Below are 27,124 nucleotides of genomic sequence, written 5' to 3'. Positions count from 1 at the left end.
AGTTTATTTCAAGTAAGATGTACATAACAATATTTACATTATTGTCCATATCGCTACTGCATTATACTGATGAGCCTCTTTAACCTAAGGTACAGGTGTGAGATACTAAATATGATTACGGTACAGTATTTATTAGTTTGTCCACGTTGGACTTGTCACTCAGCTCTTACTGTATATAGCACGGGTTAATAACTGAAAACAATGGATCACCTGAAGAATCGTCACCCCAGAATGTCCACCTGAAGAATCGTCACCCCAGGATATCACACCTGAAGAATTGTCACCCCAGCCTGCTCCACCTGAAGAATCGTCACCCCAGCCCACAGTGAATATAATTTGTATAATTAGGATAACATAAATATATTCCTTTGTGTTATGCATCTTTATTGTGAAAAGTTTAAAAAAAAGAAAAAGAATAATATACACCTAACCTAACCATGGAGGGTCCTGACCCCACCTGAAGAATTGTCACTCCAGGTGTTGCCACCTGAAGAATCGTCACCCCAGGATATCCCACCTGAAGAATTGTCACCCTGCCAAACTCTGGGGTGACAATTCTTCAGGTGATCCAAAAAACATCACAGTCCGTGTAAGAAAATATTCCTGTATATCTTACTTATGTGCTCTTGCAAAGGTATCAAATTTCCTTAGTCACAGATACAAGCTGCTGGTGTAACAATGCCATGAGTTAGTATTTCTCAGTATGAGGTTTCGTAGATAATAACGGTCTATTACACAAATTATTTTTTCCCTTCGGTGTATAATACAGTAGAGTTGCTGGTGCACCAAAAAATCTTGTACAGTATATCCATAACGTCTGAATATTAAGAAATACCCATAAGAACATGGCAGTCAAAAGGCAAGTATTATTAATATTTTTTTACCCCCAACTATTTTATCTCCTTTTACAGTATTTATCATTGAAAATTAAAGTTGTTCTGCGACACTTTAGTAAATAAAACCTAGAATTATATACAGTACTGTAGACTATGATGGTTGACTGGTAAGGTTAGGCTAGGTTACATCTTCCGGCCAATGAACCGCCGGAAAATGGAACCGAAACCAATAAAGGCACAACTTTCTCATTCAAGCTATGTCTTACACACACACACACACACACACACACACACACACACACACACCAAAATTATCATTCTGTTCCGTTTCATGATAATTTTCATTTAAGTTTTCCCCTTAAGCTTTGGGGTAAATCAAACCGGAAGTATAGTATTTAATAGTAAAATTACACGTTTCTTTTATTAACCATAAGAAAAATAAATTGCTTTAGGGATGAAGAAATTTTACCTAGTTATTTGCTCTAGCAGAAACTCCACTTGTTTGTCCTCGGCTCGTAAGTGTGAGGCGAGATGTTACGCAACACAACTTACAAAATAGATTCCATCCATCCCTCTGGAGTCTGGAGGACCTTCTAGCCAATTATAACTGGAATCCGGATTTATTTGATTGTCATCTCATAAATATCTGTGACCATTTTATCATATTTTAAAATCAGACAACTAATAAAACCAGACTAAAACAAACGTATCGCTAATTACGTAATAAGTTTCATTAACCTACATTGGAAGATCTCTTATGTTTGCTTTTAGTCATAAGTCTCTCCCATATACAGTTTATATGTATATATATTTTTGTCTACTGATATTATCAATATTAAAAACTTCATGATTTATAATGTATACAAAGAAAACAAATATGTAGTGAACATCACCTTGGCGCAGCTCCCCTAATCTGGCCTCCAGTGTACGGACATGGGCAAAATAACTTCCTTTTAAATGTTTAACTTAAGGTAGTTTGACGTTCGTGGTATATCTTTATGCACCACAATAAGCTTTAAAGTGTTCCGTTAATCACCTGTAATATATTAAAATGTTCTTACCCTTTCAAACATTTTGGTTAGGCAGAAAGTATATCCATCTTAACCTGCGGCTTACCAGAGGTTTAGTTGTTTTATTTATATTTGGTTGCCCAGTTGGTTGAACACAGGTTCTCCAGCATCTCTTGCTCGTGACTCTGGATTCATAAAAAAGTTAAAAGTTTATAGGGATTAGGGGAGTGTGGTGCGGTGTACAGTGTAGTCGGGAGGGGCGGTGTTGGGGGCGGCGTTGCACCTGTGGTGCGGCGCGGGTGATGCGAGCATCCGCTGCCACCACCGCCGTGCAACACTCGTGCACGGGTGCGGCCCAACACCTCGCCACCCCCACCTCACCATCTATTCCACAAATAGTTCTCCTGAAATCTGTCTTTATGGTTCCTTCTTGTTACCCTGTATTTCATCATAGATTGTGTTACGTAACTTAATCCAGCCATATTCTAATAATTTAAGTCGCAACTCGCACATATGGAATCAATAAGGGTCAAAGAAGAAGTACGACTGTTGCTATCCAGGATCATTCGAGATTTTAACATTCCTGAACATTCACCGTCAGTTTGTATCAGCACCGTTCTAAACATGGTATACTCTACTTTCTTATATTGTTGTAGTGAGTAGAACAGTAGACAAATATAGCAGTAGATATATTCTAGTTTTAACAAAATTACAAGCGAGATACTGTGCCTATTTCTCATTACCACTGATCTCAGCCTCTCACCTCTGCTTCGAACGTTTAATGTAATCTACAATTCTACTATTCTAAACATTTTTGCTGAAATGTCAATTCACATGTTGCTTTATTGTTTTAGCTGCGACCTCAGTACCTTTACAGAATTGGGAACTAAGTGGCACTAGAGTGGACAGGTGATAGTTGAATGGTTTGATGAGCGAGTTTAGGAGATCTATTTAATGAGTAGGAGAGGAGATAGGATTAAGGAATGTGTGCACCGGGCGGTCGACAGTTGCCAGTTTCTTGAGGCAGTTGTGAGCTGAGCTGAGCTACGTAGCAAATCGGCGAGTGTGTGTGTGTGTGTGTGTACGTATGTTGGACGCCACGAGCCCGACAGGCGAGCCAAACTTGGCCTGTGTCACCACCCGCACCACCTTCACATTCTTATCCACCATGCTTATTTTCCTTGTTACCCCCATTCACCAACACACTTTAATAATTACCGTATACTCTACCAGAAAGTAGAACTGGTATGTAGTTTTAAATATGTGTCGCCAAAATAGAATGCTTTAAAATGAAGACTTCTGGCAAGTCGGCCATCCAACGCCACACGTTTTTACTGCAACTTATATTTGCGTTTTGGAGTAAGGTTTAATTTAGCGTTATTCGAAATTACACGACGAATGATGCCCTGAGATATTGCATACATTCTGATGATACTCTATTTTTTTATTTTATGAGGTTTTATAGATAGAAGGGCTAAAAACTGGTGATGGGGGTAGTGTGATCGCGATCATTAATGGGGTCCCGGGTCGAGGCTAGCGGCCCCTTCAGTGTTACCCGCGGAATGGCTGCCGAGTACCACGTCGCCCAGCCATAGACTGTTTTAATGGCGAAAAGTAAGCACAATAGGCTTTATATCTCCCTATCATAGCAGAAGTAAATCTGTAGTGAACCACGGATGTAGTCAGTGTATAAAAAAGTGGCTAAACAAAGCAGGAGTGGTGGAAAATGTGGTGTTAAGCAGTGAGTGTTTTGGGGACGGACGGTCGAGACAAACTCGTCATTCGGCAGCAGACAGACGGGAGCCATCATCAACGTAGGCCGATGACTTCTATCTTCTCTTCCTCCTTTAAACTTATATGATTTCTAAGTATACCAACTCACCAACAGGACTACGTGTGTACCTAGCATTACCAGTATGAAAAAGGGAGTTAACTCTGGGATGGACGGATGGTTGGGCTCAGTCTCATCTTGTTTATGCTGTAGTTTTGTTCTGAGTCCTCCAGCTGAGTCGATGTGTAGTATTGTGTTCAATGTACAGTATATATAACCATCCCTTTCATATACTTGCTATAATACAGTTTTGTAACGTAAGGAACTGTGAGTGTTTCTCGCCAACATCTTTGAAGAGTTATAAAACACAAAAAAACATTCATCACTAGTGTATTATTTGCACCATAACGATATTAGTGTTAGTATTGGGAATGTTAGTAGTCAGGGCAAAATATTTGAGTCCACTACTGTACTGTACACATTTGACTAACCTACGAGTAACTTTCTTAAACTTATCCATTTATCACAAGAAACTTAAAGCAATTTAAACTAATCCAAACTATTCTTAAGCAAACCATATAACAATTTACCATAGATAATAGCATATGGTGCAAGCAACAGTGTCCAAGGTGTTGCGATGCGTTCCCCCATGATTACTGTTTATATTTTCAGTTATAAACTCCCAACAATATTCATATCGCCAACCAACATTAATCAGTACACAATACTGTATTCAAATAACAATGATGGTAGTACTGTCAAACTTACGAAGGTTTAACAGTACTCACGTTAATTACCTTGCAAGTAACATGATCACTATTACATCAAACTGTGGGTATTATTATCCTTTGGTCATCCAGCAGATTTTAAGTTAAGTTAGGTAGAAATTGTTTTTTGATGTTTTGAACAACTTCCAAATAGGTGGATGACCAAAAGGATAATTTTACAACATATGACCAACATTATGCAAAGGAATTGTTAAAGGACAATGCAGTGCTTGCAGTTTATTCATCATTACATAATAAATGCTTTGCTCTAAATTTTTCTTGTATCGTATGTGCCTCGGTCACCAATGATTTTATTACCTGTTCACATGTTAATTAGTGTGAACCTATCATTAACAGAAGTGGTTTTATCAGCATCGTTACATGTTTTATCTGGTCTCCCATCATCAGGTGTTACATCTGGTCTCCCATCATCAGGTGTTTCATCTGTCTCCCATCATCAGGTGTTTCATCTGGTCTCCCATCATCAGGTGTTTCATCTGGTCTCCCATCATCAGGTGTTTCATCTGTCTCCCATCATCAGGTGTTTCATCTGGTCTCCCATCATCAGGTGTTTCATCTGGTCTCCCATCATCAGGTGTTTCATCTGGTCTCCCATCATCAGGTGTTTCATCTGGTCTCCCATCATCAGGTGTTTCATCTGGTCTCCCATCATCAGGTGTTTCATCTGTCTCCCATCATCAGGTGTTTCATCTGGTCTCCCATCATCAGGTGTTTCATCTGGTCTCCCATCATCAGGTGTTTCATCTGGTCTCCCATCATCAGGTGTTTCATCTGGTCTCCCATCATCAGGTGTTTTTTCCATCACTACATTATCTATCATGTTCTCAACAACATCATCTATCCTGCTCCTATCACCAAAACCAACATGTCTACATCACCTGCAGTATTTATCCTGTCCTTATCAGTTACTTTATTTACCCTTTTCTCATGGCCAGCAGCATCTGTCCTCTCCTCCACACCAAGGGTTTTATCTTTTCTCTGTCTACGACATTTCAAAAGAAATTTCTCTGGCCCTCAGCAATTCTTTTACCCCCGGCTCCTTGCTTTACATATACAGTATAGTTATTTGAGGAGTAGCTCAGATGAGTTGCATGCCTTAACTACCTATTGCATTATCACTATAGATCATTACTGCTTCCTTATGTCATGGTAACAACAAAAAGTGCATGAGCAATATGTTTAGTGTGATAAGTTTCGTAAATTCTCCTGGGTTCGGGTAACGGTCTTAGCTCGTCTAACACAGGAGCATGTAGAAAATTGTGGTCAAATAAAAATTCTTGAACATTCATCTTGTTGGACACAATGTCAAAAACAGTTGGGACAGATTGATAGAACAGCTACGTAGAGCCTAGAATGCAACGTGATTCCTGAACTGTGGTGAACCATCAACAGAACACAGAGTTTGGCACCAATTCATATACACTGTACAGTTTCAGAAGGACCCCTCAGATACTGCAATGTTAAATGAAAAATTATTGGCCAAATTAACCACCTTATCCTAACATAACCTGAAACTGTTTTATTATCTGTGAAGCAAAAAGTTGTCTGCTATTGCCACAATATAATGCATTGCTGGAACGCTTTGTCAGTTTTGTTCGGTAAGAAAGAATTTTGTGTTCTATGGTGGGTGAAATGTCCTACAGTACACTATGTAGTTAAGTCATACAACCAATTGGCCGTATGAGCCCTTTTTATCCTGTCTCCATTACCAGTACAGTAGTTTATCCCAGGCTGTGCCCATTATGTGCAATGATTATATACTTGTCCTGGGTATATAAGTGACTTGAAATTTACTTGCTCTGACAAATTTTTTGATGACTTTGCTTGCTCGTTTTCATTTTAATGGGAAAATACACATCTTAAAGCATTCAAATATATTGTGTGTATAAACTCACAGATCACTTGTCTGTCCAAATGGTGTCAGTAGCGGTAGGGTAATCGTTGTCATGTGGTCATTATTGTTGTCACCTTACCTCACACATGCAGGGTGTGTGGCACCTGTGAGCACCTACCTTAACTACCACTCGCTCCCAGCTACTATAATTTGGTGTCAGTGGCGGTAACATGCGAGGTCATAACCCCCGTCACCTCGCTCCTACTGTACTGCCCTTTAGCATATCGTTTCCTTTGAAATGTTGACAACTTGACCAAATGACTAGAGGCGGTAAATTGCCTGCACCTGACATACTGTAGGTCACTAATCCTGGTACACGGATGACCTCCCTGGCTACATTACCATTGTACCTGTAGTGTTTATCCTGTCTCCATTAGTGGTGTTTATGTTAGGTTTTGCCCAGCACCTTTCCCTGTCCTCCTCACTACTGTACTAGTGTTTACTATAAAGTTAGTAACATCCTGGCCCCCCCCCATGACTCCTACCACAATTCTAAACTTAACATTGAAAAAATTGAGTGGTATGGATTTTTGATAGCTATCTCAGCTACCTCTTTTGTATTGTTACTTGATAGTTTTGGTGCATCTTAATTCAAAGGTGACTGTAGGTAATTTATGTATAGAGCCATGATGCCATCCTCTCTTGATAGTACAGTAATGGTCGATTGTTGGACACTGGATATTGTTGAAATAAACCTGCAAAATTTTGAGTGGTGTGGAGGTTTTGATAATCAGAGTGTACAGCTTGCGAGAGAGTTTGTTTCATTGTTGGTCCCATCACTTACATAGGCTATCCTGTCCCCCATCACCAACAGTGTCTATCCTGTCCCCATCACCAACAGTGTGTATACTGTCCCCATCACCAACAGTGTGTATACTGTCCCCATCACCAACAGTGTGTATACTGTCCCCATCACCAAGTGTCCATCCTGTCCCCATCACCAAGTGTCCATCCTGTCCCCATCACCAAGTGTCCTTCCTGTCCCCATCACCAAGTGTCCATCCTGTCCCCATTACCAACAAGTGTCCTTCCTGTCCCCCAGTGTCCTTCCTGTCCCCATCACCAAGTGTCCTTCCTGTCCCCATCACCAAGTGTGTCCCCATCACCAAGTGTCCATCCTGTCCCCATCACCAACAAGTGTCCTTCCTGTCCCCATCACCAACACGTGTCCTTCCTGTCCCCATCACCAAGTGTCCATCCTGTCCCCATCACCAAGTGTCCTTCCTGTCCCCATCACCAACAAGTGTCTATCCTGTCCCCAAACACAGATCACCTGCAAGACTTCTCTCCTAATTTTGCCCGAAAATTCACCAATGTAACCTAACTTAATGATACCTCCTGGAGAGTTATGTTAAATTAGCCTAGTGTTAGGGTGGTTCATCCTTGGGTGAAATAAGCTTGGGCAGATAAGGTGTACATATATCCCGTCCTCATTAGCACTGGGTGACTTAATGCTCCCTTTACTGCTCCTACCACTCAGGTGTTTACCAAGCCTGTCACCACTATTATCATGCTTATTGCCAGTGAAATTTTTATTGAACCTGAAAAAGACTTAAAACCGTGAACACTAACACGTTAACATGGCCGAACCAAGTGAGAGCTGGGGCAAGCTTAGTGGCTCCTGAAAAATACTGTTCAGTTATCTTACGGACATCATTCTCATGCATATCACCAGTGGTACGTAATTAAGGCTTATTACCAGGTGTGTGTCTTGATGCTTATCACCAGTGGTACTGAGTGGGTACAGTACTGGAGGAATACAGAAAAGACCAACATACAGTACTATGGAGTGTGTGATTACCAAGTACAGTAACTAGAGGTCATAGAAATGTCAATTGTTTGTGTAGTCTTGTGTGGATAATCAATATTAATCAAGAATTTATCATGCAACACTTGCTTGATCTCTGATGGTAAATAACACAACAATAGCAACAGTACAGTATCTTATGGTCTGCCAGAAACATTAAATATGGGGCAACAAATTTCTTGGTCTCATAAGAGGCAATACTGTTTAATTACTAGAGCAAGTTAGGCAGGAAGAAATTATTTTTTAATACAACATTGTTCAGAATATACTGTGTATACCGTACTGTTACTAAAATGCTATCTACTGGGGGTGGGGGATATCAGAATGAACACTGTGACTCCTGTTGTCTTGGTAGGGTTGTCAAAATCCTTTGCCCGTTGTCATATTTTCTCAACACCATTTTTGTATAGATAATTTTTTGAGTGACTGTACAATCAAAGACAAAAGTCGTGTCACGGTTTTGTCCGAAGATTAATTATAACTGGTGAAACATTATGAGAGCCCTACCACAAGGCAGAGCGGCACCAAGAGTTTAGCCCTTCGGCATATGTTGTCACCAAATGTCAGGACACGACTTTTGTCTTACATTGTTCATGATGACAATTCTAACGCATAACATCAAATTGTACAATGAGTAGAATAGAATATTAGTTCATAGCTGAAATTATTAAAAAGAAATACAATACAATATATCCCCGACTTACAAACAGGGTTAAACTTGAAATTTACAGTACGTACAGTATTTTATTTACCCGATGATTTATTTTTTTACTTTCATTTACTACTGTATTTTGTCTTAAATTAAGTGATTTTAGATGTATATAAGGACTTAGGCTATTATATAGTGAGATTTTAAACATTGTTTTGTAAGCACAGCATGCACATAGCACGTGTTCCAACTTTTGTACAAATCCGACTTACGAACGCCTTCAGGGACGGAACCCGTTCGTAACCCGGGGACCCCCTGTATATAAAAGAACAACTTCAAATTAAAAACCAAATAATTTAATAATTAACAAAGATAAGAATAATTTATATTATAACATGGGCTAACCTACAGGGTATGGTATATACATTACTACAGTATCCATAACTTAATCATATTAAACTTACCCTAACCTCTGTTTATCACAGTGCTGGCTTTGTTTTGACTGTGGACTGGGCTAGCAGTTGTTTTTATAGTGTGACTACGGTGATGGGTGGGTGGCAGGCACTGACTAACGTGACGGTAGCTTTAGACTGAACGGGTCTATGATCTTTGTCCCTTATCCTAATAAAGTGAACTACAGTATTATACAGCATAGACACTTACCACCAATGGTGTAGTGATTTCCAGCAATATACTTTTTTATAACCACTCCAAGAATGTTATCCTCAGCATTACCTCATCCCAGAAACTAAATTAACAATTATCCTCACACATACTGTCCTTATCAACAAATAGTGTTTATTGTCCAACTCCAACATTATTGTATGACCCTTAAACTATCATAACACACACACACATCTTCCTGTGAAAAATTAAGTGAATCCAGATATTCAGATAAAAACATTGATAATATAAAAGTTAAATGAGTTATGAGTTAGGGATTATTTATTATGGGGTTATGGTTATAGTGTGACTCACTGTTTGTCTCCACGGGGAGCAAGAGAGCCACATCATCACTTGTCCTGTGGCCGAGTTATTTGTTTTGCTCTTTATTTTTTTACTTTATTTTCATCAGTAAGTTCTGATATGGTAATTATTTCTTGTACAAATGCTTCGTTTGGTGAGTAATTAGGCACACACGACTTTGTCTTCTCGACGGTAATGTGGCGGTGACGTCTCATCCCAGGAACAGTTGATTATATTGACGTATTTCGAAACACACTGCCGCCCGGGCCTGATGCTCAGTGTATGCTTATGAACCGTTCGGTACCGGTGGTTGCTCTCACGTCCACAAAAAAACGTAAAGTTACACCATATCATAGTAAGATCTTTCTGTTTAATATACCTGGGGGTCCCAGGCAGAGGAAGTTAGGTAGGTTTCTTTGGTGAAGTCTTCTAATAATGCTTCTGCCACTTGTTTTTCATATCTACTAAGGTTAGGTTAAGTTTAATTAAGAAATAACCACATTTTAACACATTTGCACAAACTACAACAGTCCTCTATAAAACACAGTGAATTTATGGGTGTTTTATTATAGTTTTCTTTGAAAGATGGGCTGCAGGTCAGTAGTCAGTAATTAAAAGAGGAAAGTTAACTTATTCCTATTGTATTAAGAAACAGGACTTAATATTTTATCATATGTCATATCCTTGCACTTAGCTATTACCGTGGAAGAACTGCTTCACTCATACAGTTGCCAGGATTAACACTTCTTTTCATCAGTTTTCGAATTAGTGGACGCGGGGCACGACTATGATGTTTTGTACTTCGACTCTAGTAAAGCCGTCGACAGAGTCCCCCACGAAAGACTAATTAGAAAGGTAGAAGCTCATGGCATCAAAGGTGACATCCTTAAATGGATTAGGGCGTGGTTACAGGACAGGAAACAGCGAGTGAGCATTAATGGCACTAAAGCCGATTGGAGCAACGTCACTAGTGGGGTACCCCAAGGCTCAGTATTTGGACCATTACTATTTATTATATACATAAACGACATAGATATCGGCGTAGACAGCAACATAAGTAAATTTGCTGATGACACTAGAATAGGATGTGTAATTAAATCTGACGAGGACTCTGCAAAACTACAGGAAGATCTAAAAAAAAATTTTGAATGGTCTGAAAAATGGCAGATGAAATTCAATGTGGACAAATGCAAAGTACCTACTCCGTATAGGAGATGTAAACAGGGAAACCAGATACCAGATGAACAGCGATGTTATTGAGAAATTCGACTGCGAGAGAGATTTAGGAGTAATGATAAGTAGGAATCTTCAGCCAAGTAAACAATGTGTATTTGCTCGAAACAAAGCTAATAAAGTATTTGGGTTCATACAAAGGAGTGTTAGTTACGAGACTAGCGAGGTCATCCTAAAACTATATCTTGCGCTTGTGAGACCTCACTTGGATTACGCAGTTCAATTCTGGTCGCCGTATTACAGAATGGATATAGAATCCTTGGAAAGAATTCAGAGGAGAACGACAAGACTAATCCCGGGCATTATGAACCTTGAGTACAGAGACAGGTTAAAGCATCTTAATTTGCACTCCCTCAGGAGACGTAGAGTGAGGGGCGATATGATAGAGGTGTATAAATGGAAGTCAAGGCTAAACAAAGGGGACATTTCAAAGGTACTCAAACTATCCAACGAGGAGCGAACTCGTAACAATGGTTTTAAATTTGACAAATTTAGATTTAGGCGCGAAATAGGTAAACATTGGTTTGGAAATAGAGTAGTGGACGAATGGAACAAGTTACCAAATATCATCATTAACTCTAATACGCTGGATAGCTTCAAACATTGGTTGGATGGATATATGAGCACTAGGGGCTGGATGTAAATGGGACTGCCTAGTATGGGCCAATAGGCCCGCTGCAGTTTCCTCCATTCTTATGTTGTTATAATACAGTACTATGCTTTACTGACTGGTACCTATGAAATGACTGCCATTACCAACTTGAACCCCCACCACCACCCACAGTCTACCAGTGCCTCACACACCCAGCTTATACTGAGCTGAGTTTCTCAGAGAAAGCTCACCTGTAATTCCTATTTACCTAATAGCCACCCACTGAGGGAAGGAGGCCAGTGCCCTGTGTAAGATCCCTCATTGCTCTTGATAATTTGACAAGGACAATATAGAAGCCCTGTACTGTACTGTTCTTTATCCTTGCTTGGACCATTCCCTAGGTCTACTGGCCTCTTCTGTGAAGAAGTATTTCCTTCTGTTCGTTCTACATGAGAACTTGGCGAGCTAGTAGTGATGTCCTTTCGTGTTGGTGGTGCGTACCGTCACAAAGATGTGTCCCAGGTTCACGTTCTTCATCACTTGCAGTTTTTTTTAATGTTTCAGTGAGATTTGTCCTGTAGTGCCTTGTCTGAAGGGTTGTTAGTTCTAAGGCATTCAGTCTACTTGGGTAATGGAGATGACATACAGTACTGTAGTTTAGGAATCATCTTCGTCATGCTGTGTTGCACCTATTATTTCTCCATCCAATAACTAGGCCTTTTTCAAACATCATAGGCCTTGTGAATGGTTACAAAATATAGTGGATGGAGTTAATACCAGCAGGCCTAGCCACACCAGAATGGTTGCCGTGACTAATCAAGTACGTACAGGAATTTTGGGTGTGGGTGATTACCATTGTGGGCGCCCCTTATGGTAACGTTATGAATACAGTATCATCCAGATTGTATGCAATTAAACCAGCTTGAATTTTCACCATTTCTTTTTTCCATTTACCTACTGTACCTACCTTATTCTTCTAGCTGCCCAAAAGTTAAGCTTCTTACTGGAGGGGGGGGGGATCCCTTTTGTTCCTCATTTTACCCAGGACAGGCAAAAGCTGAAAATATACAGTAGACAAATGACTTATTACATACAGTGGCATAGGGGAGTGGGTCGTTTAACAAAAGATATCATTACGAAAAGAAACATGAAGTGAACAAGTTATGTTTATAGTGGATGACAGGGGGGGGGTGTCATCATGTATGTGTTAATATACAAATCATCCTCACTTCACCAATGGGGATGCTCCACACTTGGCTTATCTCCACCTTCAAAGGTGGAGCACGAATCCAACTGTTTCTGCCAAATCAATATGTCAGCCCACCTGATGAATACAGTACATTGCAGTACAAGGATTGTCAGTGGGATACATGATACAGTACAGTAAAGTCTCTGTACCAAGAGACTGTACTGTACTGTACTGTGACTTACAGTTGTTGGTTGTGTAAGATTTGTCTACATATTCCTTCCAGGGTAACCTTATTTTTGTAGGGTCTTTGTGTTCATTATTTGTGGTCTTGGAATACTGTACCTGTTCATTGACACAGGATAGGAGATAATTAGTGTTTTATATATACCATACAACTGGAACCAATGGATAGCCTTTCTTATTTGGAGGAAATAGGCAGCTAAATCAACCAATCGTTTTTCTACAGCAACAAAATTACATACCGTAGATATACAGTACAGTACAGTCGGTCATAAAGGGAAGAGGAGTCAAGACAAGGGAAAACTTTTCAAGAAAATTGTATTGCACAAAAATAAGATGCTACTGTATTTGGTTTTGTTCGGGACTCATCTTTTAATATCATACATTAAGAAAGAAAAAAAAATAAAAAAAATTAACGGGACTCCAGTGTACAGGAAATGGTCGTGTATGACCCTGAGCTGTAGGTTATGCATTTTTTATATTATTATCATGTTATCAGTACCATGCATAATGTCATTACTGTACTGTACAAGTTTTACATTATACAATCTTGCAAATGTGTGTGAAAAATAAATGGATTGTGTCGCATGTCACCCCCAAGACCATTCTCACATAGTGTGCCTCCATTCAAGTCACATTTTCAGGTATACAGTACAGGATATAACAAGCACACCAGATTATTGGTAAATGTTAAAGATAGACAAGTTTCTTATATTGTTCACTAGTTACATTACTCTCTGTCCTCTGGTACTGTACACACCTGCCAGAGAAACTTTTGCAACATTTGAAATTTTTGGTGAAACATTTTGACAATTGACTTATTTATTACTTACTCTTTAAACTAACAAATGATACTCACATATGAACACTACATACAGTACAGTAGCTAGGGCAACATTTTGATACAGTACCAAGAAAACTTTGCTCACTGTAACTGTCTATGAGCTGTAACCTCTTCAAACTTTACCCCAAAATTTTGTCCGAAGCTGCCCACCCTGTTTATGAAGTACAGCTTAACCCCCCCCCCCCCTTCTGGGTTATGGGATTAGTGAGCTGGAACTGAAATATTTATGACTTGTTGGTACAGGATTCCAGATGGTGAGGTATGGTGAGCTGTGGCATGGAGTGTGGCACCTGTCATGTCACCCTAAAAGAAAAGGTTGGTGTGATGGGTGCCTGATATAGTACCCAAAAGGTTGATAAATTACTGGCTAACATAGAGAGGAAACTAAAGGTATGGTATCATAGTTCTCCAGTCGTTACCCTGTTTCATGTGAACTGCCTCGTCTTGGGCTGTGCTTGAAAGCAGATTTGTTTATCAGTCCTTTATTTTATAACTTATACAGGTACTGTATGTGTAAATGCAAAAGATCAGCAGGTTTTCTGGCTGTCATTTTGGCATTTGTTTGAGAAAAACAATCTGAGAACTTTTAAATGTTGCCAAAAAGAAAGAGAAGTGAGGCACCATGCATTTTATGGGTTATTCGAAACAGAATTTGAAACCGAGAAAAGCGCGTTTAAAGTTTTTCCAACTTCGAGCGTGCTTTGTTGTTTGATACGGCATTAATTTTTTAGGCATTTTGAAGCTAAAGGACTGTACTTGTAGATGGTAGATAGTATGTCATGAAGTAATGTCCAGGCAGTCCCTGACTTACGACGGGGTTAGGGACCCAAATCCTGGTCGTAAGTCGAAAATGCGAAAATAATACATAGAAAATCTAAAATGGGTGTCTCCTTTTCTTCTCAGCACCATAAAACTCTCACTTTTAAGCTTGCCAGCCATTTTAAAGGGAATTACAAATTAAATTTTGTCCGTACACAGTGCAATCACTAACGTCGGGACTCGAAAATACGTAATTTGAAAAAAATTTGTTGTGACTGCGGCGGTCGTATATCCGGGTGGTCGTAAGTCGAGGAATACCCGTACTTGGTTGTTGCAATGTTGATTGAAGCAACAAAACTCCGACCCGTTTATGGCTTTTTAGACTTTAAGCGATATCAGTGTAGATCCTGTCACAACAAAGGAAAACTGAGGGAGAGGGAGAAAGGGATTCTGCCTCATTGGCTGGAGGGGCCGTGATGTTGATAGCAGACGCTCACTGTCATTGGCCGAGACGGGGGAGGAGGCTGTAGGCTGGCCACTGATTGGCCGCCCGCTCCTCTCACTCACTTGCTGACTGGATGAGAGCACCTGACGACACGAAAGCCAAGCCCATAATTTCCTGTCTGCCACAAATTGATGTTCTACCCTATTTTTGAAGGACTTTAAACCTTATTTACAGTGTAGTAAGGAGATCTTTTCAACTACGGTACCATTGTACAGTATAAACCCAGCCCGAAAATACAGTAGTGCTTTCCAACACAAGACGGGTTTCGCCCGGATGGTCTGAATGCACATTACGATGCGGGATGCCTCAAGTACTGTACTGTACTGTATTTGCCTCAACACTTGGTTACTGATAGTGAATCATGATTTTGTGTCATGAATACTTCACATCTCTTCATTTTCCCTCTACTGTAGATCAGCCTCACTGATCTCAACTTACTGGGTTAACCCCTTCAGTGTTCATAATGTCCGTGGTGGGTACTGACCCATTCACATTTATTTAGTTGAAATCATCAAAAAATACTCACTAGATTAACAAATTCTTTAACATCATTTAGATCAATATATTGTAGTTGGATACCAATACCGAGATGTTATATTAAGTGCCTATTTTTATATTAAGAAGGGCATTGCTGGGAGAAGTACTGGTGTTACCATTTGAATAGTACAGTATCTTTTAACTTTCTAGTGTTTACATCACCTTGGCTCTTCTACTTATAGCAGAACTTAGGGCACTTTTGGGAGCCCATCATCAGTGGCAAAAATTATGAAATTAAGACATCAAGTAGAAAAGATATTTACATAGTAAGCTCCAGGTGTATTGTACCCTGCAGTATGTTTTTTGTGATACATTTTGTTTGCGAAAGATGAAAGGCAAGATAAGCACCTGTGTACATGCAAATTTTAGCCCAGCATAAATGAATTACAGGTAGTAAAAGTAAACTGAATCTGGTTCTTGTGAAACTGGTACCGTACAGTATAAACAAGGATGACTTGTAGAAAATTCTTCTATGTCGCTGATTGGATTGACTTTGAGCATCATCGTTTGTTTGGCATATTTTGTTGTGTTCCGTGAGATTTATGTGAACCTTAACACCCAGTTGCTGTCTACCTGAGATTTGTTATCTCAACAGGGTCATAAGATTACAGTATACTCCCATCATCAGGCTCTCTAATCAGTCATAATCTTTGTTTATGCTCCACAGTTAATTTGTGGAACACACTGCCCTGCATAATATAGGGTGGCTCCTTGGTCTTTTAAAAAACAACCTTTTATATTTATGTATTTGTTGTTATTTGAATGTACTGCATCATTTTTATGGTCTGTTGTGATTGTACTGATCATGCAGGACACACACACATTATATATATATATATATATATATATATATATATATATATATATATATATACATACATACATACAGAGTACTGTACAGTATAGTGATAATGGTAATGAATTGTGCATAAATTTTCATTTTCCCTCTTATGTATACAGTACAGTACTGTATACTGTACTTGAGGGTTAGAACAAGCGCTTCATGCTGGCTTGCACATTCCAGGCCTGACTTTCCCCCATTCAGGGCACCAACAACTCCTCTTCCTCACAATACAGTAATGTCTCATCACTTTCTACTTTCCCTTTGCCAGTCTTGTTAATTGTAGACCATATTTATCATTCATCTACTTGTTCCAGTTGAGTTTTCTTTCCCATTAATACTGTTAATGTCCTGTGCACGTTATGAGATTTACGTACACGTCTATACTGTACTAGACTGAAATTTTACCCCTGCTTGCATTCACCTTCAACATATCCCGTGTAATTCACTGATACAGTTTAGCTGTCTTGCATCCTCAACTGGAAGGCTGTTATAATTAAAAAAAAATTAGGTATTTCATAGTAATGCTCAATGTAGTTTTAAAAATTATTAAAAGTACCCGGTACATTTGGGAATTAAGAGAGAGAATGTGCATGTCCAGCTATAATATTCTTCACAATACTATACTGAAACTCATTGTACAGTGTGAGTTATGTACACCACAACACTAACTTTATTTGTATGTATCCCTCGCAGAAGCAAATGCTGTACCTGGGTTTCAATGTAACAACACTCTTTTGACTGAAAGGCTGTTGTCTGATAGGTGGAACTTTCTATCTCAACAACTGTTAGGTTTATTCTCATTAAACTAAGAACATGTGTCTAGTACAGTACCAAGAGCAGGTGATACAGCTCCAGGTATAGTGTGGTACTGTCACCTGGCCTTCTGTCAGGGGTGACTTATCCCCTCGAGTTGCCTACAACTCCTCAGATACCGGTACTGGTATGCTTTGTTAGGCTGTTTCTCCAGAGTACTGTACTGTACTGTACTGTACTGTACTGTACTGTTCTGTTCTGTTCTGTTCTGTTACTGTACTGTACTGTACTGTTACTGTACACCATTGAAGTAGGTTGACTAATGTTAACAAAATCTTGAGGTAATGCATCTTAATGAGAGGCTGTTGAGATGACTTGGTCAAAGTTCAAGATGACAGGAAAGTCATAATCTAGTTTGGATCATAACTCCTGCATCAATACAGATACTGTACCTGTACAGTGAGGCTTATGGATACAACTTTACATAAATATCTATGATACAGTACAGTATCACTAAAGTGCAGAGCAATAAATTCAGTTGTCTAGGTCAAAGGTCAAGGTTGTAGCTGAGTCAAACTTGTTTGAAGCATGATGGTTGATGATGGTTGTATTATTCTAGTATTAAGGTAAAACTTGACATGAATGCATTATAGTTTTGCTGTTTTCTGGGTAAGAAAAAAATCTTCAGTGTTCATTAATGAAGTCCAGTCTTTTGCAAGTTTCCACAACTATTAAATGAAAAGTAGGGTGCAGTACATTACAGTGGTGCCATTTTTTAAAGTTGTGTGAACAGTATTGCATATTGCAGTTTTCTAGGTGAAAACTGTCGATTTCTTTCTTTGTCTGATTTTTTCTCTTAAAATATTATACAGTATATGATAATGAAATTATAAATTAAAAACACACCTCTTTGCTGATGGTAGTGGTAGGCCTCTTGGGACTGAGATCTGGTTATGACCATTTAAACTAGGCAGTTGTTTAGTGTACTGTATAATGGAGGAAACTAAATTTTTTCTGGATTATCATTAAGAAATACAGTACGTAATAAAGAGTACTGTACTGTACTAGTTTTAGTTGAACAGGAAATAACTAACCAAATAATTTATCTTGGTTGTAAGATGAGAGGGGGGGGGGATAGACCTGGAGAACATACCTACTGTATTGATTAACTGTGTCAGTTATCGATACCATATACAGCAGTACAGTGGTCCCACGGTTAATGAAAACAGTTCGTTTCACAGAGTCGTTTGTTAACCGAATCCATTATTTCAATGGGATATTGGGTACGGTAATTGGTTCCAGCTCACAGAAAAGTACATACAAAGTATAAACAAAATGCAGTAAAGTACACTTACTTTGAGGTGTGTATGTGTAGAAGGCTCCTGGCTGATGATGATGATGGGAATTAGAAGTGGGGGTGGAGGAGAAGGGAGAAGAGAAGGAAGTGGGGTGGAGGAGAAGGGAGAAGAGAAGGAAGTGGGGTGGAGGAGAAGGGAGAAGAAGGAAGTGTGGTGGAGGAGAAGGGAGAAGAGAAGGAAGTGGGGTGGAGGAGAAGGGAGAAGAGAAGGAAGTGGGGTGGAGGAGAAGGGAGAAGAGAAGGAAGTGTGGTGGAGGAGAAGGGAGAAGAGAAGGAAGTGGGGTGGAGGAGAAGGGAGAAGAGAAGGAAGTGTGGTGGAGGAGAAGGGAGAAGAGAAGGAAGTGGGGTGGAGGAGAAGAGAAGGAAGTGGGGTGGAGGAGAGAAGCATTTTAATGCTTCTTGGAAGCAATAATTGTAGACAGCTGATGCCGACATGCCATATTCTTTACTCAGTACATTGGTTCTAATGCCTTTTTCATGTTTCTTAATAATTTCCTGTTTCACTTGAATTGAAATCGTCTTTCTTTGGACCCATGCTTGATGCAGTAATTTCACCAATCAAATTTAAGTTCACTATGTGTAATTAAATCAACACTGCACTGTGCTATATATTATCAATATGTTAACTAAATTTCAGAATGACCAATAATTTTAACATAACGTAAAAATACTCTGTATTCAAGAGAGCGACACACACGATGTTTCCGCCACTGTAAACAAAGTTAAACTGACGCTTTGGCAGGTGAGTCAAGCGGCTGATGGGCGCACAAAAAACTAGTTCCCTGTACTGCATATATTATCAATTTGTTAACTAAATTATAAAATGGCTAATAATTTTAATAAAAAAAATGCAAAAATATTAAAGAGCACAACCTTCTTGATATTTACTCCACTGGAAACGATTGTAAACATAGAACCAATTACTGTATTGGCGGACTAGCTGATCAGCTGATGCTCACAACAAAACGTGTCTTTCTTAAGGTTTTCGTTAATCGAAGTTTTGTTCGTTAACCGAATTGAAGATCCTTATGGGAGGTAATTCATTAACCAAAATTTTGTTAATTGAACCGTTGGTTAACCGAGGGACCACTGTATCTGCACTCATTAGCCGAGTCAGTTATGATCAAGTTGGTCAGTTTGTTTGGTATTTAAGGCTGTAACTTATTGATATTTAAATTATTTATTTATTCTGTACGTGTAGTTCACTTTTAGCACATCCTGTATCAGGAATTAAAAAAAATTGTAAAACTACCAATAAATTGTGTACTGTATAAACTATGGAATACAGTCAGTTCTGCTATAACGCGATAGTTGTGTTCTTGTAAAACCTCGCGTTGTAGATATTCTCGCAATAGAAATAACAGGGCTTATGGAGAAAACAGGGTTAGGTGCAGATTACTCAAAATTGAAAACAAATTTAGTAGTTAGCCGAACACAAAGGATAGAAATCTAAATAAATGTTACATTCATATCTAATAATGAAATCATACAGTAAATGTAACACAGTTACTACCACAAAATAGGAGAAATAGTAAGCAAAAATCACAAAGGACGCTTCAAAACAACCCACGTGTTTCAACTGATTGTGTGATGGAAACAGAGAGAGCGGGCTTAAATTACTGTTAGTCCGCACTGCGAAACATTATTTTTATTTATTGTTTTCATACAGTATTTATGGGAACAGCTAAATTTGAAAAAAAAAGAATGAAATTTATAGAGTCCCTATCAAATAACACATCACAAACAAAACACGTGAATCAGTTGAAAATGTGATGTCGAACGTGAACTGTAAACACTCCGTAACCCCGCGCCAAGCGACAGTACACTTAAAACGTTGGAGTGGAATCGAGATACAGCCAACACGCGTTTGTGTTTTACAAATATCGCTCTTCTATTCGTCCATCGCGTTATAGCCAATTCGCGTTGACAAAACATGCGTTGTAGCAGAAACGACTGTAGTTATACACAAAATATATATATATATATATATATTGTACTGCAGTGTACCATATAACCATTAACCCCTACGCCCCGGTTGACGTTCCAGATCGTGCGCCTTTTCCCGCCATTGTTTGAATGCCCAGCGTGAGTTATAAGGCTCCAGCATGACTATTTGGTGGTCACACCACACACAGGATGACGTGGATGGTCTCACTGTGGTTAGTACGCATTAGCCTGTACCCATGGAGAGTTGTCCCTCAACCTGTAGACACCCTGTGTGTGTGTCGCCGAGCACTTTTTATGAAAAATAATGCAAATAAAATAAATTCAAAATGAAATATTTATAGGAAATAAGTATTATGGTCAGTAAATATATGCATTACTGGCCATCCCGGGCACAAAGGCAAGTAGAAAATTGCCACTAAGTGCGTAGTGACCACGAGCACTGGCCGTCAAAACAACACTGTCCCCTTATCTTCCGCACCACTGCTGCCACAGGGAAGTTTATAGAGGGTCAATATATAGTTTTTCTTACTTCTGTTTTTATTGTTTTATCATTTAAAATGGTTAACAATTATTTTGGAAAAGTTGATTTTCTCGATTTACCCCACGTGGGGGACACAGCCAGCAGCACCCTAGCCCGGGGGTGGGGTTATAAACAATAAAAGTAATAGTATTGCGTACTGTACAGTGTACCTGACCTGAAACATACTATATTGTGTACCAGTACTGTAAACAGGGTGGGCGGCTTCGGACAAAATTTTGGGGTAAAGTTTGAAGAGGTTACAGCTCATAGACAGTTACAGTGAGCAAAGTTTTCTTGGTACTGTATCAAAATGTTGCCCTAGCTACTGTACTGTATGTAGTGTTCATATGTGAGTATCATTTGTTAGTTTAAAGAGTAAGTAATAAATAAGTCAATTGTCAATGTTTCACCAAAAATTTCAAATGTTGCAAAAGTTTCTCTGGCAGGTGTGTACAGTACCAGAGGACAGAGAGTAATGTAACTAGTGAACAATATAAGAAACTTGTCTATCTTTAACATTTACCAATAATCTGGTGTGCTTGTTATATCCTGTACTGTATACCTGATTTTTTTTTAATGGAGTTTGATTATTGACTTCTATATACAGTATATGACTTACCCCTCTGTTGTCAGTTGCTCCTGTCAGAGATTACTCCTAGTTCTCCTCCCTTGCCATTCTAACTTATATATCTCTTGGCCCAGTTGTTATCCATTCTTTCCACATGTGTGAACTGTCTCAGCCTAACTTTACACCAAACCCCACCAATACTCTCTTAGCTCTGCATGGGGTTTCCTATCTCAGTTCAGCATCACATTACACATCCATCTCACCATTATCACTTCAGTTTGATGGAGTCTACATATAGACTACCTATAAAAAAAATGGTAATGTTAATTTGTTATCTAATTGCAAGTGTTTCCACTTTGGATACTTTAGAATGAAATTGATATTAAATGTTACAGGTGTTATGGGGTCATGTGGATTGTGACCGTCGGCTTTTTCTCACTGTTAAGACCACCGTCAACAGGTCAAACACTGTCACTGGCACATGTCAATGGCAAGACCTGTACTGGTATCTTGACAAAGGGTACTGGCAGACCATCTGAAGAGGGGGCCTTGGGAGGCCACTTGCAGATGTGGTGAAGAAATACTGGGAGGCAGAAAGATACTTCTTTACCCTCAGGGTACACTATCCCTGCCTTGTGGGCACCCTCAGCTCTCCTTCCCTCTTGGATCTGCTACTGACACTTCTGGTGCAAACAACAGGTCTCCTACAAGACCCACAATTCTTGACCATTGTCAGGTCAGGTCAGTCCCTTCTGAATAATGATATTCTTCCACCCTTTTGTGGTACAGTATTAACCAGGTAGCATACTGTATCATGGTAATGCTGTATTGTACACAGTGATTTGAGCTAGGTCAAGTCAGGTCAGTAGAGTATGCACCTATTGGTCACTGCTTTCTCTGACTATTGGCCTCTATAGTTGCTGAAACTAACACTGTACAAGGCAACTTCAAATTCTCTTCCTCTCTTGTGAAATTGAAGTACTGTACAGCATGCCCTAAAAGTTGGCGGGGTTTAGGTTCTCAAAATGACTGCGAATAACATCTGCTGACGGGGTTATACTCGTGTGCAAAGAAATGTATACAGTCTCTCTTCGACTTACTTACGACTGGGTTCCGTCCTGACGACCAGGTCGTAAGGCGAAAATGATACATAGAAATTCTAAAATGGGTGTCTCTTTTTCTTCTCAGCACCATGAGAACTCTCACTTTTATGCTTGCCAGCCATTTTAAAGGGAATTACAAACGAAAATTTTGTCAGTACTGTACACAGCGCGATTACCAATGTCGAGACTCAAAAATACGTAGTGTTAAAAATATTTTATACGACCACGGCCATCGTATGTCCGGGTTGTCGTAAGTCAAGGAGAGACTTTATTCCCTCTGCATTATATATTGTCAATATGTAAAATAAACTTCAGAATAACCAATAATTGTACTGTAAAAACATAAAAATAGTTTATGTTCAAGAGAGTCTCAAGCAAGAAGCTTCCTCCACTGAGCAGGGACACACACTGACGCCATTTTGGGTGTGTTGAGTGGCTGTTTGGCGCGCTAAAAACTAGTTCCCTGTATTTCAATTATGTTAAATAATTGTTAAAATGACTAAAAACTTTAATACTGTATAAGACTTGGAAAATTATTGAATACCCGGTAGTACAACCTTCTTGATATTTGCTCAAATGGTTACGAATTTAAGCCCTAAAACCGATTACTGTATTGGCGGACTAATACTATAGCTGGTGAGCAGGCGAAAACATGTTGGGAAAAATTCGTAAGGAATTTGTAAACCAAAATTTTTTCGTTAACCGAAGTGAAGAATCTTATGGAAGGTAATTCGTTAACCGTGGCGTTCATTAACCGAGGGATCACTGTATTTTCATTATTAAAGTACAAACCAAAAGTTACCCTACAATCCCACATTATAGTGGAGTAAGTCCATTATTATACACTGTACACAAGGTGAGAATAAAAACCTGATAACTGGCAACTGCTGAACCCTGGTGGTGGTGGTGATGACAAAGGACATGGTGTTGGTGGTATATGGTGAGCCAGGCTGTGGCATCATAAGTGTAGGCCACTGAGGACAGGAGGGTGGTGAGCAATAAGTAATTGCACATAATTCCAAGTTGATAACAGAAAGTTAATTTGAGGCTCCACCAGCCTTACAGTGCCTATCAATCATTGACTTAGTACAGTACAGTGCTTTATAAATTTTGATGCACAGCTTTAAATTCACGGTGCCAAATGCAAATTGTTTTGAGACGACTAAACTGTACCCTGACGCGATATTGGTAAATCGGCCGAAAACGACGATAGCAGTTAAAGGGTTAATATTCAGAAGATACTGAATATAAATGCCTAGTTGAGGCAATTCGGTAATGAGTTTGTATAACTGGAAGTTAATGATCAGTGTTGGGTTAATGAAAACATTAGACTTTTCAGGAAGAGGTGTTATTGTGTACTGTACAGTACAAAATAGCAATCATACAGTATTTCAGTACAATACAGTACTTGAAAAGGGAAAGTTAAAATATTTGTTTACCCTGAAAGCACAATATTTGTTTACCCTGAAATCTATCACATGGAGTTGGGCGGTAAAGTGGCGCTCACCCTGGGGTCGGTGACTTTATCCCGGGCAGTCCCAGCTGGAAATGGGTATTTTTAGTTTACAACTTGGGGAAGTGAAGGCGGGCGAGTGCAGTACCGGCCATGCTGCCTCTTGGTGTACCGAAGGCTTAGTATACAGTGTGCTGTATCCACACTGTCCGTAACGGGCACTCATGCCTATAAGATCTGCTTTCACTTTTCAATACTTTCATGAATACTGATTATTGCAATGAACAAGTATTTGGGGGGGAGGGGGGGGGTTGAGTTTCATTTTACCATCAATAAATCTATAGAGCATTGTATTATTTTTTTAAGCCATTTTTTAAATGTACTGTATTTGCTTTATTTTTTATGATAATTTTAAAATTTACAATGTAAATGTGGCCATTTTTCATATATGCAGGTTGCCTGAAATATTAACCAGAGAGTAGTTGGGGAAGAAGAATCAAAGGGCCATATTTGAAAATGTCACTTAATTTTTTCTGAAATTTGCAGAATATTGATGCCCAGAGTAAATACTGTACATACCGTACCCAGCGAGATGCTATTGGTTTGATTTACCCCCGGGCACTGGGCTAAGGTTAGGACCTCCCATGTGGGTGTACAGTGTTTGGGAAAATTTAAACAACAAATAAAAGATAATTCTAATATTACACTCTGGTCATACATGATATAAACAGTAAAGAAATACATGTCCTTACCACAGGTTGGCATCACGGGGGCTAGGAAGAGTCGTGAAGTGACGTGTGTGTGACGCAGTGGGGTGAGGTTGGTCATAAACAGCACTTGTTTTATTGTTTACTATTTATACTAGGTACACTTTATTACTGCCTCCAGTAATTGATGATAAATATGCTGATGGTCAAGATAGGGGTCATGGGTACAAACATGATGAGATCCCTACATCACTGATACAGTGGCTGGGAGGCTTACAGACAAGTGTGAGTGAGTGAAAGATAATGCTTAGCAACATGATATAGCCAGGCCTGCTTGGTGATTTAAACAGTACAGTACTGCAAAATTACAAGACCCCATATGACGTGAACCAATATATGCATGCTGATAACCACAAGGAAAGAAGAAAACACGAAGTTCCCAAGCGCTTTCGTGTAATTCACATCTTCAGGGGCGAGTACAGACTAAAGAGAAGCACAAAACAAGGTTATATATACAGAGGAGGGTGAGCCCAGGTCCACAATGGTCAGGTATTAGGTAATGACCCTACTAATCTTTAAATAGCACAGCACCAGTCAGTAGTCAGGTCAGAGGGTAAGGTGACCCAACCTTCTCACCTGTTTTCTTCTTTCCTTGTGGTTATCAGCATATTTATATATTACTGTATACTCTGTACTGCACATCACAACTGGAAGACACCAAAGCACTGTTAAAAAAAAATAGTCGGCAAGATCCAGTACAGTACTATCCATATAAAAGGAAGGCGTCAGATGCCTCTTCTGCTCACTCATGCCGTTCATAACACACACATACAAAGGAATACGTAACTACACCAAGCCTAACCTACTTTAAACACATTGCTCAGATACAAAGAAATTTTAAAAAATCATTTACAAGAAATTATTCTGTGGTGAATACTCAAGTGTAACATTGGTGTTGTAGCGAACAAGCCAAAGACTTACAAATCCCTAGGATGCCGTGGGAGCATTACAGGAAACGGGGATATACTGTACATAACCACAAGGCTGTTTATGTGGTTATGAACAAACTCACAGTGGAACAAGACACTGGATTATGAGACACATACTTGATGAGAAGCACCACATGGACAACTTTATGCTAACAATGAACAACATATTTCTGTGTACTGTATTGGGCTGTGCTCGTGTGATCACCTAAAGTTTCTACTCTCTCTGCATCAATTATGGCCTCTTAAGTGACCTGAAGACCCCACTGTAGTTGCTAGTGACCCAAAAAAGAAAAGAGCTTCCCAGAACATTGTGCACAAGGTTGAAATATTACAGAAATTAAACCATGGAGTGTCGTCTGTTTTTCAACTTTGTGAAATCTATGGTGTTGGTTCCTCAACAATTTATGATTTAAAAAGGCAGAAAGACCCTTCCCCCCCCCCCTTATACAGGGTAAATTGGATTTGCCGTTGATGCCGTTAAATTGGGGTTCAATCTGTGGTACAGTACTACTCTACTGTAGCTAGGAATTCAGTACCACAGGTAACTTGAAGAAACATTTACTGTTACAACATTATTTTGTGGACTTAGAAAAATCTTGTTGTTTATGAATATCAGTTTCACCAGTCATGTCATTTCTTAATACTGCACTGGCTGGGGCAGCATTGACGGGTGTGAAGTTTATATGGTACAGTATATCTATGTAAAGTACTTAAATACAGATCTAATTTAACAGTAATTGTTGCTACTTCCTGAATTACTATGGGAGTTATGTGGTCTGATTCATGCAGTTACAGGGTAAAAGTGGACCAGGGCCAGTGTGGATCAGCACCAAGGCCAGTGTGGATCAGTGACAGAATTCCTTTAAGATGTTGTTTTCATGACACTTGTGGTCTAAATGCACACTTCAATGCCAAATTTCAGCCATATTTAAAACAGCATCTGTGCATAGCTAACAACCACACAATCGGGCACTGCTTTATATACTTACAGCTCCTCCCTGACTTACAACGGGGTTAGGGACCCAAATCCAGGTCGTAAGTTGAAATGGTCAAGTCGAAAATCCTTAAATAATACATAGAAAATCTAAAATGGGTGTCTCTTTTTCTTCTCAGCACCACAAAACTCTCACTTTTAAGCCTGCCAACCATTTTAAAGTGAATTACAAACGAAAATTTTGTCTGTACTGACGTTGGGATCTTGAAAATACGTAATTTGACAAAATTTTGGTACGACCGAGGCAGGTCGTAAGTCGAGGAGGAGCT

The 27,124-nt window shown here is 39.3% G+C and overlaps 1 protein-coding gene across 11 annotated transcripts in view; it reads left to right on the top strand.

Annotated features, from left to right (window-relative positions):
• Window positions 1–3,369: 3,369 nt before the first annotated feature.
• The window catches only part of LOC121857224 (protein Gawky-like), a 103,804-nt gene continuing 80,049 nt past the window's right edge, over window positions 3,370–27,124 (top strand). For 8 of the 11 annotated variants that reach the window (XR_006087135.1, XM_042353181.1, XM_042353184.1 and 5 more), the window contains exon 1: window positions 3,370–3,460. Coding sequence is in view for 6 of the 11 variants with exons in the window: in XM_042353184.1 (XP_042209118.1) it covers window positions 3,451–3,460 (10 nt within the window). In the remaining 5 variants the exon portion in view is untranslated. Of the gene's footprint in view, window positions 3,461–22,004; window positions 22,351–24,922; window positions 24,985–27,124 lie in introns of those variants that run through there. The other 3 variants (XM_042353182.1, XM_042353185.1, XM_042353183.1) reach the window with 3 other exon arrangements.

Source organism: Homarus americanus, unplaced genomic scaffold (genome assembly GCF_018991925.1).
Source record: "Homarus americanus isolate GMGI-L3 unplaced genomic scaffold, GMGI_Hamer_2.0 scaffold20465, whole genome shotgun sequence".
Lineage (NCBI taxonomy): Eukaryota > Metazoa > Arthropoda > Malacostraca > Decapoda > Nephropidae > Homarus > Homarus americanus.
Note: the sequence above shows the minus strand (reverse complement) of the source record. Positions and strands in the feature narration are given on the sequence as shown.